The sequence below is a fragment of the Chlamydotis macqueenii genome, chromosome 1 (assembly GCF_036417535.1).
Source record: "Chlamydotis macqueenii isolate bChlMac1 chromosome 1, bChlMac1.mat, whole genome shotgun sequence".
Lineage (NCBI taxonomy): Eukaryota > Metazoa > Chordata > Aves > Otidiformes > Otididae > Chlamydotis > Chlamydotis macqueenii.
This window is the reverse complement of record NC_141556.1, coordinates 116,474,500-116,487,294: the sequence shown is the minus strand read 5'-3', so window position 1 is coordinate 116,487,294 and position 12,795 is coordinate 116,474,500. Positions and strand designations below refer to the sequence as shown.

Sequence of the window (12,795 nt, the reverse complement as noted above, 5' to 3'; positions counted from 1 at the left end):
ATTTCTGACATTATGAAGCACATGTACAGATGTGCTTATTTGGCCCTCTGCAAAAATCCATTCCAGATCAGGAATTGTTACCAAAATGTTTATACAAGAAACGGTACAAACCACAGAAGACATTTTAAGGGCATGTGAAATTATTTCTTCTACGTACACAACATATATAAATTCTTACTATAATAATTCAAAATCATTTGAGAGGTAAATTGATTTTCACTTCAATTTTAACAGGCCTAAACTTAAAACACTAAAATCTGATTCTAAGCTTGTTTCTGGTAATAAGCAGACTTACTCTATTTAATTACATGGTAAAATACTACTAATGCCATTCAGTTTGAAATGCTTACCTTCACCTGACATAGTTGCTTTTGCTGCTGGTGATGCTACTCTTTTCAGACTAGCAGGACTTTCTGAGGAACCAGAATCCATGCTTTAGAAGAAAATAATGGTTATTTAAAAAATTAAATATCTTAAAGAAAAATAAATTATTATATTAAAAACTACCAAAAAAAAAGCATCCATACGTAATTCCCTAAATTTTAAAAGAAGAGACAGTAAATGTGCAAATTAAAGCTTTTAAGTACAACGGCCAGTCATGGTTACATTTAGGTAACTGTCTTAAAATACACAAGTTTCTCATCTCTTGTCCCTAGGGGTGGGGGGGTGGGGAATATAAATAATTTGTATTACTAACATTAACATTGCCTTCACATTAGAGAGAACCAGATTTTGATTGTTTCATCCTCCAAGAATTATTATAAGTGATTAATTCTTAGGTATTTCTTTTTATTTTGAGGAAAGATAAGCTACCACTTACAGAGCTGTAATTCATAAAATGCAATACACTAATTTTTTTGTTGCAAGTCACACAAAATTAAGACTGTCCATTAAGCTTTAGATCTTTTGTTGGTGATACATGACCCAAGGAGAACTAAGGTCAATTTTCTTATTCTTCACACCAATTTCCAGTTTTGGAAGTCAAAACCCCCTAGAAGACAGTCACATTTTTTAAAAAAAACATTTTTTTACAGAGTAGATTCTAAACTTTAAAGATCAAGCGTGTAACTCTTCATATTTATTTAACTGTTAAATTACAGAAGTAAATTATGCTAAAAGGAAATAAAATACCTCGTTGACTTCCTAATGGGACCTGAAATAAGCTTCACGTATGATTTAGGAAACCACCCCTTTTGTCCTTGAACCTCTCCAAACCACCACATATCTTGCTGCTCCAAAACTGTGATGATATCATTTTTGTTGAAATTAAGGTGGTTGTCTTTTTTTGCTCTCCAAGGATACAAAGCCTGTGCTTGAAGTCCCTCCACTTTTTCGCCCTAAAGCAATTTTTAAAAAAAGAGAGAGAAGTCAGTCATGTACCACTTTTCATACAGAAAGCTGCCTAAAGAATTATATTCTTACAGCAACAAAATACATAGACTCTCTCTCAAATTTATAAAGCAGAATACGTCAATTAAATCTACAGTCCTCCTATGTTTCTATCTGTTAATATATAATTAATACAATGCAAGATTATCAGGGGTTTTGCTTAACAAGTTAAAATTTCACAATTAAGATATACATATAATAAACCTTCATGAAGCTATTTTGGTAGGACTTAAAGTAAACTTTATGGAAAACGATGCTTTGCTACAAGTTATTCATTATACATTACAACTCTTTTTTTTTTTGCTCTAAGATACTATGCTATTTAGCGTTTTTCAGAACACATTAGCTTATAAGAACAGTATGCTGTTAAGCTAAGGAAAAGGAAATGCGTTAACAGATGGACAGAATTCATCTGATGTGCCATTGCTATTGCCATTTGCCATTCATATGCCATTTGCCATTGCTACTCCACTTAACTACATAATCCACTTTGGAGTGAAGGTTATTGTTATGTGATTCAGGAAAGCCCCAAGGAAGTGACCCAAAACCAGCATCCTGCCAAAACATTAAGAATGGACACCGAAGTCTAAAAAAAGGCAGCACAGAATAATGGAACAGAAAAAGCCTCATGTTAAATTCTGCCATGGATTTTACAAATGTACGCTAACTGTTCATCACTCCAAGCTGAAACAGCTTACCTGTCTCAGGGGACTGTTTTAACAGATGGTCAGTGTTCAAATTTGGCTTTCCAAACATTTGTGCTGGGTCAGAACAGTTTTAATGAATGTAAGTGCTCACCTGACCCAAGACAGGAGAGGGAGATGATCCTGTAACAGTGGCGGGAGTGAAGGCTGATCGCTGCCGCAGCTGCCCTGCACTAGGAACAGTCAAAGACGGCTGAGCTGCCCAGGCATCCCAGTTATCAGTCTCTGGTTTCTCACTAGTGTTTGTTGGCCATCTAAAAAAAAAGAAAAAAAAAAAAAAGATGCAATTCCCACCATTTTCAACTGAATAAAAACACTGATGCAGGAAGATTGTGCAGAAAAAAATTTCTACATTCTAGGTTAATTTATTTTAATATTCCATGACCATCATAACTCTCAGGTGGAAGTAGTGCATAGGCTAACAACAAACTGATCTCTAAACACAGTTGCTTGTCCTTGCTACTTAAGGCCAGTTGTTCCTGTAATTTAGTTTCACTTGTTAGCTGTGCCCCAATATAACAGATGTTGAAGTACTGCAATCTATATTATACACTGTGGAAAGAGGTAACTTAGAGGGGAGGGAAAAAAAAAAAAAAAAAAAAAAAAAAAAAAAGAGGTCATAATGATCTTCAAAACTGGTCTGAAATCTTCACACCCGCATGTCACTGACCTCTCACATCCCTTTCACTTATATGTCATTTGTCTGCTTCTCATTGAAATCCTTACCTTTTTTTTTTGCTTAAAATTATATCCTGCTGACTGTTTTCAACTGTTTAGAGTTTTATGCAACCTCTTATCCTTTTTATGTTATCTCTCGACCTTTAAAATCCCTACTAAATCTCATAATACAAATCTCTGCCTCCAAATACCCACTTAAATGAACAAAATCCTCTGAACTCTAGGAGTGTACAAAAAAAAGCACCTATCTTAAACCAAATTTCCTTTGCCTGTTGCTTGTGCTATTAAGTTGGGGTAATCAGTTGTTGTCCACCTAGACTGTAACAGTGTCCTTAACCCCTGTATCATGCCAAGGACAGAATTATTAGTATAAATGCTCTGGGACTCACATTGTATTGAAACTGAATATTAATTTCTAGGAAAAGCATGAAAGCATGTTTCTACCCTTTCACCTAGGGTAGAAACAGCTTTGAAAAAAGTATAATTTATTCAAAACAATACAATCCAGTATGTGCCAGACATCTCCACGATGCTCAATATTTAGTCTTACCCTCCTCCCCCAGAAAAATGACTGTTTCTACTAAAACAGAAAAAGTTTAAATAACTAGAAAAGCTAATGTGACCTATTTTATGAAAATTTAAAAATAGAAGATATGTACTGTAATATTGCACTAAGATATTAAGATACTTAGATTTTAATGTATAAATATGTATTACATGATCAAAAGACAAGACAATTACTTACCCAACCCCATTTACATAGGGTTGATAATACTGCACAGAGCATTAAGCTGAGATAACAAGACATCTAGGAAGGGCACATGTTCTACTTGCATCAGTCTTATTAACGTTGTGATAAAGAATTAATAAATCATATTTTCATGTTAACTCTGTCATTATAATATTTCGCATAATCAAAGTTGGAAACCTTCAGTGAGGATTGGTGTCAACTAATTTAAGAGAAGGAAGGTGAAAACCTTGAGATTTCCACCATGTCAACCACCTCACTTAGGAATGTCTCCTATTCGAGAAGCATCCTTCTGTAATGCTCAGGCAGATACGATGGGAGCACGGTTAAAGTTGCACAAGGCTGTGATTTTAACTGTTTACTATGGAAAAAATATTTTACTTCAAAACAAGCTATTTTTATTTTGCAATCTTGATACTCTGTGTTAACTGCCACCACAGTCAAATCTATTAAAAAGGACTCCACTACATTTAAGGTGATAATCACTACTCAAACATACGTTGAACTGAAGTCTGCCCAATTATTGGCAGTTGTAGTGCACTCTGTAGCAGCAGGAGTTCCTAGCAATGTAGTGGTTTCATGCACAGAAACTTTAGGTGCAGCAGCTGTGTCAACTGCTGGCTTTACAGAAGCTGGAACTTCACTTTCAGGTATTTTCTCTGCATAGTTTGCAGGGAACCATCCAGTTTTCCCCTTCAGTTCTCCACCAAGCCACCCTGGTTCTCCAGTCTGGCTTTCATCCACCTGCAGATGCATTAAGTTAGAAAGTTAAGAAACATTAACATTCAAAGGGAATTTTTACTTAAAACAATTCATCTCATCCACAGTAATTAGCTTTCTCTAGTTACAAAGACAGGACACCTTTATTATAAATACACCTAGGTAGAATGTTGTTGTTATTTAGTTTACCTTTGGAGTATTATGTTGATAGCTATTCCTTCTATGGTGTATTAATAGATAAGGGAACATTTTGCAGCGCAATACTGCTTCGCAATTCTTTTTTTCTTTTCTTTTTCCCCAAGCCAAAAATCAAAAGGATTTCTTGGTGATGAGGTAAAAAAAAGTTTTATTTCAATCCTAATGCGTAAGCCAAGCATGGATTTTTAAACAGTTGCTTGAAAGTCTGTCAGAGTACAGCAGACTTGGGAGAAGTGAGTTCTACAGAAATCCCTTAAATATTGATATTTCTGGTTTAACTAACACGAAATGCAGTTTTTAACAAGTTTGCCTAGGTTTTCTCTCACAGAAAATAAAACAAAAAAACCACAGCATGTTAAAAACAACACTCACCAAACCTATCTTAAAACAAACAATTCAAAACAAATCCACAGATTTGTTAACGTATTTATACAAAACAATTCCATGGTAAGTTTTCATACCTAAATTTGCAGGCCTCTGTTCTTTCCTCTCACTCTGCTATCTTTGCCAAGCCATAAAGGACTGGACAAAACAGGGCTATTTTTGCGTCTGTATTGTAATTCCCACTTATTGATTATTAAAAATTGTGCCCAACTACAGTACTGCAAATATCACAGTTTCCTGTTAACTTTTCTTAAACATTTCACACATTTGTTCTCCAAGCTCTAGTGAAAGACTGTTTTCTTAGTCTGCTATTTCAACAAAAGTGGTCAGTTTAAATTCTGTGCGCTATAGCTAACCATATTCAGCAAGAATTGCAGAAGAAAAGTAATTCACTATTGAATTCACTGCTCCTGGTGAATTGATATGGTTGCTAAAAATGTCCAAGGCAATGTCAGTTACAGAAATGCTTTAGTAGAAAAAAAGGTAATAATTGTATTCCATAATAATTTTGGTAAATTGGTAAATTGAGTAAATCTAATCTTGCTGATAGGTCAAAAGAATCTCAGTTCTCAAGCAAACCCTTACAGATGAATAGGGTTTGCATCTTTAACATGTAAATAACACCAGCTTTGTACAACAATCTGCTGTGCATAGCTGTAGATTCCCCAGCAGTAGTCAAGTCAGCAGTAAAACCAGGCCAGTAATGAAAAGACAGATGACCAACTCTACATAGTGGCTGGTTTTTCGCAAGAGTTTCTCTCATCTGTTTAGGCCAGTAGCAATCAGTTTTTCAAAATATGTAAAAGTTTCAAATGACAGCATTACTTAGGAGTTGACTGCAGCAGATAACAGTACAGCAGTCAGAGATGCTTAAATTTGTACTTCTAAATCACCTGACAGTATTTCTAAAAATCTATTATCAGTGCAAGTGATATGTTGACAACAGAATGCTTCAAGAGCGAAGGAATAAGAAATAGTATCCTTCTCAGTCAAAGTTTTCAGTACATGACATTACACAAAACAGCATATAGTAGTGTCTCAAGCTAGATGCTTCTGTAGGTGGAAACACACCTACAAATTCACCCGATCGATTTTAACAAAATATAATCCGATTAGCTGCCTGTTTGGAGAGAAAAAAAAAAAAATAGTGGCAAAAAAAGTAGTGCCATGGTGCAAACTAGTGGCCGTAGGTTAAAGGTGGGACCATTCTTTTGCCTAGAAGTGACTGAAACCTAAGTAGCAAAACTGCCTCTGATTCTCCCTGGACTACTCATTTGAGGTGCTGATAGATTGCTTTGTTGACTTTTTTTTTTGTTGTTGTTGACTCTTTGACTGCCTGCTATTGTAATTTGTATCCCACATTCCTCTTTTGGTGCAAAACAATCCATTATTTCTGCTTTCTGTTGGGTCTATCTCCTGTCTCAGTCCCTATTAACTCAAAGCAAACCCAGAAATAAATGGACTACACGCTTGACCGGTTCGATGTGGTTTTACTGCAGTGCAGAGCAAAATTTCCACTGCAGCACTGAATAGGACTGTTAAAGTAGCAGTATGAGTGATGGAAGGTCATGGCAGAGTGTGAATCTTGGGAGAGAGAGGGAGAAATGGGTTATCAGCACCTAACGCCAAGTTGAATAATCTAAACAGTAATAATAGTCACATAGTTTCTACTCTCATTCAATTAGTCAGGTAGTAACTAGAACCACTAACAAACAAAAAAATCAGCACTGAAAAGCCAAAAATCTGTTATGGTGATTTTCTAAAAAGGGCATCTTTGAAATCAATCACAGTCATACAGAAACCACTGTGATTTTCCAGAAATGTTTTGTACAAGCAGAGAAAAAACCCAACCAATTTAATGTCTCTCTATTTTAAGTTAAAATAATTCATAAAAGAGCCTACTAGGATAGTCAACTTTACTCTTATGCAATCCAATTAAGTCTTCTACGTATACTCATGAAAAGGCACTCTGAAGGATAACTTTATAATTCATTTTAAAAAATCTGGTTTCTCAGTTATTCATATAAAATATAATTTGCATCTGTTTTTATAGCACAGTCCTGGAACTTTATATAAATTCCTTTGAATCTTTTAAAAATTAATTTGTTCTAATTTCCTTATATTTTTACACCCACCATCCCAAAGTCCCTATGACAAACTATCCTAGACAATTTTTTTTTTCCAAAATATGACTAGACTTTAAAAGTACACCTGAATAGTGAATTATAGTGTGTGCAGTGTCATTTTTAATTTATTCAACTGCACTTTAGAGCCACAGCTTGCAGCTACTTCATTCCAGCGACCAAACACAAGTGACAGGAGTAACAGCAACACAAGTTTCAGCAGCAAAAGCGACAGGTCGAGTGAGTATCTCTGTCAACAGAAGGGCTGGCTTTGCAGTGGCCTATTCCACTTCGACCCGGCTTGTGGATCACCAGCAGTGCATGCACACAAAAGGAGGCGGCCTTCTTCACAGTAGATATTCACTCTACATACGCAACCGAGTTCTAATACCCTCACAAAAAGTATTTAATCAAAGCTAAACAGAGTACCATCATGTGTTTTGTTCAACTATCAATCCATTAAACGACCATTTAAATTCTATTCCACTTGTAGGCTTTTGATCTAGATATTTTGAGACCACTGGAATTCTTGTCATAATGTTGAATATAAGCTCTGCAGGCCAGAGGCCACTCACTGATTACGCCTACACAGGCTCTAACACAAGGAGGCCATCTATGTCTCTAATACAAAGAACATTCATTCTAACTCTCACAATCACTAACTAACAAAACTGATGAGAAACCGTTATAATGAATTTTTTTTTAGACTTTCCATGGAAGCTTCTTTATGAACCTCCTCTTTAACTTACATTCTCCTGCTATCCGAGCCACTACAGTTCAGTAATTCAATAATTCACCTGTATTTCATTGCACTACGCTCAAGTTTATTTGAATAAGCTGTATTATATAACATTACCAGCAATAACAGAATCCATTCATTTACTTCAAGCTGGAGCCCAACAGCAGCAAATGCCAGCAGGATTTGCTTTCTGAGGGAGTTATCCAAAGGGAAAGAATTCCATACATTGTGTGTATATATATTCATACACATAATAGAAACTTAACTTCTTGAACAGACAGAGCCTTGAAAGAGGCATGGCTTTCTTGGCTCAGAATATTTGTTCCTAGATAAAAGCTTGGTTAAGTTACAGTTAGGATTAGAAATCAATCGAGGTTACAGTGAAAGAAATTTAAAGTACATAGAAAGGTAAAAAGCAGAGAAAGCAGAAATCCAAGTTAAGAGAAAAAAATAAAAATCCTATAATTAAAAAGTGGAAGAATTAAAAAAAAAATACAGCCCACGTCCCACACATTCTCTAAACTATTACACAAGATACACCAGTGCTAAAGATAACTAATGTGTACTGGAAATTCAGGCAGAAGAAAGCCCTCCTCAAATTTGCAAATACGTTTCCTTTCACAATAAACCCTCATCCTTCTCCCTCATTTCCACCAAGACAGCTTTCAAGATTCACGCACAGTGTAAAAGTGCTTTACACTGTTGTAAAAACTATTTACAAGCTATACATCTATTAAAGCCACAAGTCATTCTGACATAATGAATTCTGCAGTCCTATTTACATCCAGGATTTAGGTCTGGTTCCCATCTGCATAGTCAATGCATTTGGACTTCAGCTGGATCCTTTGCTCATGGCAGTTACAGTTTAGGTGGTATCTTCTGTATAGCCACATGATTATAGGACATGATTGCACAAGTCTGCATACACAAAGCCATTTAAGAAGTGTTAAAATGGTGAAGTGCTAAATTTGCCTATGTTAGAGCACGGTTATTCTAAGGAATACTTCTCTTGTTGCACAGAGTAAACTCCTACTGGTATAGATCTGCTTAACTACAGAGTTACATTTATGTCATAAGTCAGACACACTTTAACATGTAAGCTTGTAAATTATCATTTTCCAAAAAACACAACCAACTCAAACCTTTTAGAACCACAGGACACGACAAACACTTAAGGACAGAGAAGAGTCTAGGAGTCCAAACGCCCATTATCAAAAGTAAATTCTGGTCCATTGCACTTAAATTACTTTTGACAATGTGGGCTAGTTTGTTAATTTTACCCTAGATGAATTCAAAAACAAGTAAACTACACGGTAACAAAATCCGTATTTATGAAAATTAATAAATTGCATAGACTTCCTAACAGTCATATAGCACACTTACCCATTCCCTTTTAACCTCCACCAGGAAAGCAATGATTTAAAGCAAGGCAGAATTATAACACATTTCACAAAAGTGTCTTACTTATATTTACTTTTCTAAGAATAGCCCGTTTAAGCAATTACTACAGAGCAGGAGATAAATCCCACAAGAATCAGTCAACAGATTTAATTATTGTCAAAAGTAAGTTAAATAAAGAAAATTGAGAGTAGTTACTCTACTTTTGTAGAGTAAGTTAAAATAAAGTCCAAAAGTAACATACAGGAAGACTCAGATCACTTCAAAGTCTCTATTTAAAATGTGCGAAGTGCTCCTTAAAATAATGTATTTTTGGCAAAAATGTTATTTCCTTGCAAGTCTACCTAATAGCAATCACTCTTCCTCAAGGAAGAAAACAGTTTACTTATATGCCTAGGCTGCAATCTATTTCCCAAGAAAGCAAGACACAGCATTTTTCAATAGCCTAAGGAGATCCGTGTACCTGTATCCTCTCTCATTTAACAGCTGACTGACCAATACTATCTCTTGATGCAGAACAGCACCACATTGCATTGTTATTCAGAATGGCTGTGGGCCTCTTCCTGAGTCATTCAGTAGTGCTACGAATACAGGATTCACCTTTTTATTTATCAAAAGCAGATTCTAATGACACAAAGACTTCAGTGTGACACAGCTGAATCAATTGAAAAAATACAAAAAGGCTGAGAGATGAAGGCTCATCTCTCCAGAATACATGCTTTTAAAAAAATAGTTATCATTACAACTTATGAGAGTCTACAAAGTGCATTTTTTCCAAAGTCCATTCTTACTGAACTGTACCAAAACACAATAGCTCTTAAAATCTATTTTGTTGGGTAGAACACTATAATGAATATACTTTTCCACAGTGAACAAAGTATCATTTAATAATTACACTAGGAATTTTCATTATGAATAGAATTATGCAAGGTAAGATCATACTAGTAATTTATTAATATTAATATACACATTTAACAACTGCAGTCTTTAACAACAGAACTATAACTTTAGATATAATTAGAGACAAAATCAGAATATCATTTTAGAGTTTAGCACGACAGTTAGGCTGACCATATCATGATATCTAATTATCTACTTTAAAAAGAGGAAGGAAATTATTCTGTATCAACACATCTGCAACCAAATTTTTAGTTTTTGAAGTTACTTTTTTAAAAAAAAAAAAAAAAAAAGATATTTTACCTACTGTATATCCTCTTTAAAATAAATGTAAAAGTATCTCACATGAGTTAAATAGATTTTTAAAAGATAAATTATCAGACAAACAATTCTACTAGATCATTATGTCAAAAACTGTCACCAAAAGAGTTCTATAAATAGTTTCCAGTATTACTGAAGAAGTACCACCACCATCTAAAGACTACGTTAAAGTTTATGTGATCATGACAGAAGTGTAGCCATCTTGTAGTTTAGCATAAATGTTACACATAGCTTTACAATGAACATAACATTATGTTAATAAAGGCAATTTTCCAAATTAAAATTTTTACACTGCTCTTGTATTATTCTTATAAAAAAGGTAAATTTATTATTAGAAACATACTTTATTTATCAAATCCAGTTTTTTATTCCACACATATCAGCCACTCTCTGAACAGAAAATAACAGTAACTTTATTCCCTAGACACCCTGGAGGACAAGAAACCTGTCACTGAGAACTTCTGAACTTTTCAGACACATTGATAGACACACACAGCTCAGCATACTAAAACTGATACGATCTACTCATAGATGATGTTTAAACTTTACACCTACCATGAACTGTAAGATGCTATCTATTATTATAATCGGGTTACTATATCTTATCACATCAGTTCAGTATTCACTGAAATATTTTTCTGAAGTCTGTAAAAAATCTTGCCATATATAATTTCAATCGCACAAGTGCAAAAGCTTAAGTAATTTTTTCAAGTAATATCACAATCCCTTCTTACCATGACTATGTCGCCAGGCTGAATAGAGATTTCATCGTGGCTTCTTGATTCAAAAGGATACAGAGCTCTATAATACACTATTTTTACATCCTCCTGAGCAGAAATGGTTAGAGGAGCTTTTTCTGAGCAAAGGAAAAACACCACACAGATACAAAGAAAAACAAAATCAAAACATATTATTTTTAAATATTTGAAAAATAAGGTGAAAGCGGAGACAAAAAGTAACAAACTTAATACTGTCTGTAGGAAGTATATTATCCCCCTTTTATACAAGGGGAAATACAGTTTTCTTACTATTTTCTTTTGTAAACATCATGTAAAGTATTACTATATTTTAACTTTTATGATATATACAATTATTTTCATGGAAAGAATCATGTACTTATGATGCAACATATATGACATCTCAAATGCTTCAGTGATTTTGTAGGTTAAGTGGGATCAGCCGTAGGTTCAATTCAAACAGTGATGTTCTTGCATTTATCAATGGTATCTCAAATACTTTTAGAGCCTGCTTGTGTAGCCTGACTATATTTCTAAGGAAGATGTTTCAAAATGTTCTAGTACACACAGCTTGTCTGAAAAGATGTCATGTACAGAGGGTGTCTTTTAAAAAAATCACATGCTAAAGATGCATTATTAGAAAAAGAATACAGAAAAACCTCAGAGATACAAGCTAAATTGGTCTTGTATAATGCACTTCCTATTTTGCTTATCTGGTCATAAAAGTACCCTCTGCTACTCTGCACAAATAAAGCCTAGGAAGAGAACATATTAGAGTAAATCAATTCTAGATTTGGGCTAAAAGATAGAAGGTAATTTCCCCTTTATGTAATCCTTTGATCAAATATTTAAACAAAAATTACATACATTCCCAATCAGTTATCTTGTCTATCAAAGCCACTTAAGGGGGAACCATGATTCCCAATACAGGCAAAAATTAGGTTCTAATGCAGAGAAAAAGCTCTCAGCTGAAAGTGATCGTGGGCGCAGCAGAAAAAAAAAAATAGATTAAATTTTAGAATTCAGGTCATTTGTTCTGTAAATAACATGCATGAGGAAGGGGGTAGAGGAGAAAGGATAACTAAATGACACATTGCTACTACTCTAAAAAAATCCCAAGGCATATATTCCACATCAAAATAAGAATTGCAAAGAAAAGTACAGAAATAATTTTTGACGTCTTGCAGCAAGATCTTACAACTTACAGCTAAGATTCTCTCTTCAGTTGGCACTGTGAATCTCATCAACTGTGCTTTACGCTCTGCTGAACACTATACTTTTAGGAAGAATAATGAAGCCTAAAAGAACAACTTTTTGGAGTCTAGAGCTCAATTCATACATCATTTACTTTAATAAGACTAGCAATCCAATCCTGAAAGATAATATTCTTCTGCATTAAATGGAAAGACAAAACAGAAAAGAGTTGTTCAAGAGGCATGTGCAACAGCATTTCTTTATTTTTTTCCTCTACCTGCATTTGACCAAGGAGCCTGGACAGCTGGCTTGACTGGCTCTTGATGTGGTTGGAAAAGCTTACTCAGTTTCTCTTGCATTTCCTGTTTCCCCTTATCCTCACTTTCCTTCTTCTTGGTTATTTCTTCCCTTTTTTGCTTTTCATCTTCCTGAATTTTTTTTGGCCACTGAAGTTCTTCTTCTGGTTGCACTCGTTCAAGCCGCTGTTTATCCCGTTCCTGGATTCGCCTGTTGGACAATTAAGGGTTTTTTTTAAGCCAGTCAAACAAAAGACCACAGAAGTTAG

The 12,795-nt window shown here is 34.7% G+C and overlaps 1 protein-coding gene across 3 annotated transcripts in view; it reads right to left on the bottom strand.

The window, feature by feature from the left end:
• ITSN1 (intersectin 1) overlaps positions 1-12,795 on the bottom strand; it is a 138,885-nt gene that overhangs the window by 42,304 nt on the left and 83,786 nt on the right. For 2 of the 3 annotated variants that reach the window (XM_086764962.1, XM_086764955.1), the window contains 7 exons: positions 12,508-12,737; positions 11,034-11,155; positions 9,067-9,081; positions 4,019-4,263; positions 2,188-2,347; positions 1,132-1,337; positions 351-433 (listed from right to left, as the gene is read on the bottom strand). In XM_086764962.1, the coding sequence (XP_086621088.1) occupies positions 351-433; positions 1,132-1,337; positions 2,188-2,347; positions 4,019-4,263; positions 9,067-9,081; positions 11,034-11,155; positions 12,508-12,737 (1,061 nt within the window). The remainder of the gene's footprint in view (positions 1-350; positions 434-1,131; positions 1,338-2,187; positions 2,348-4,018; positions 4,264-9,066; positions 9,082-11,033; positions 11,156-12,507; positions 12,738-12,795) is intronic. The other variant, XM_086764972.1, reaches the window with a different exon arrangement.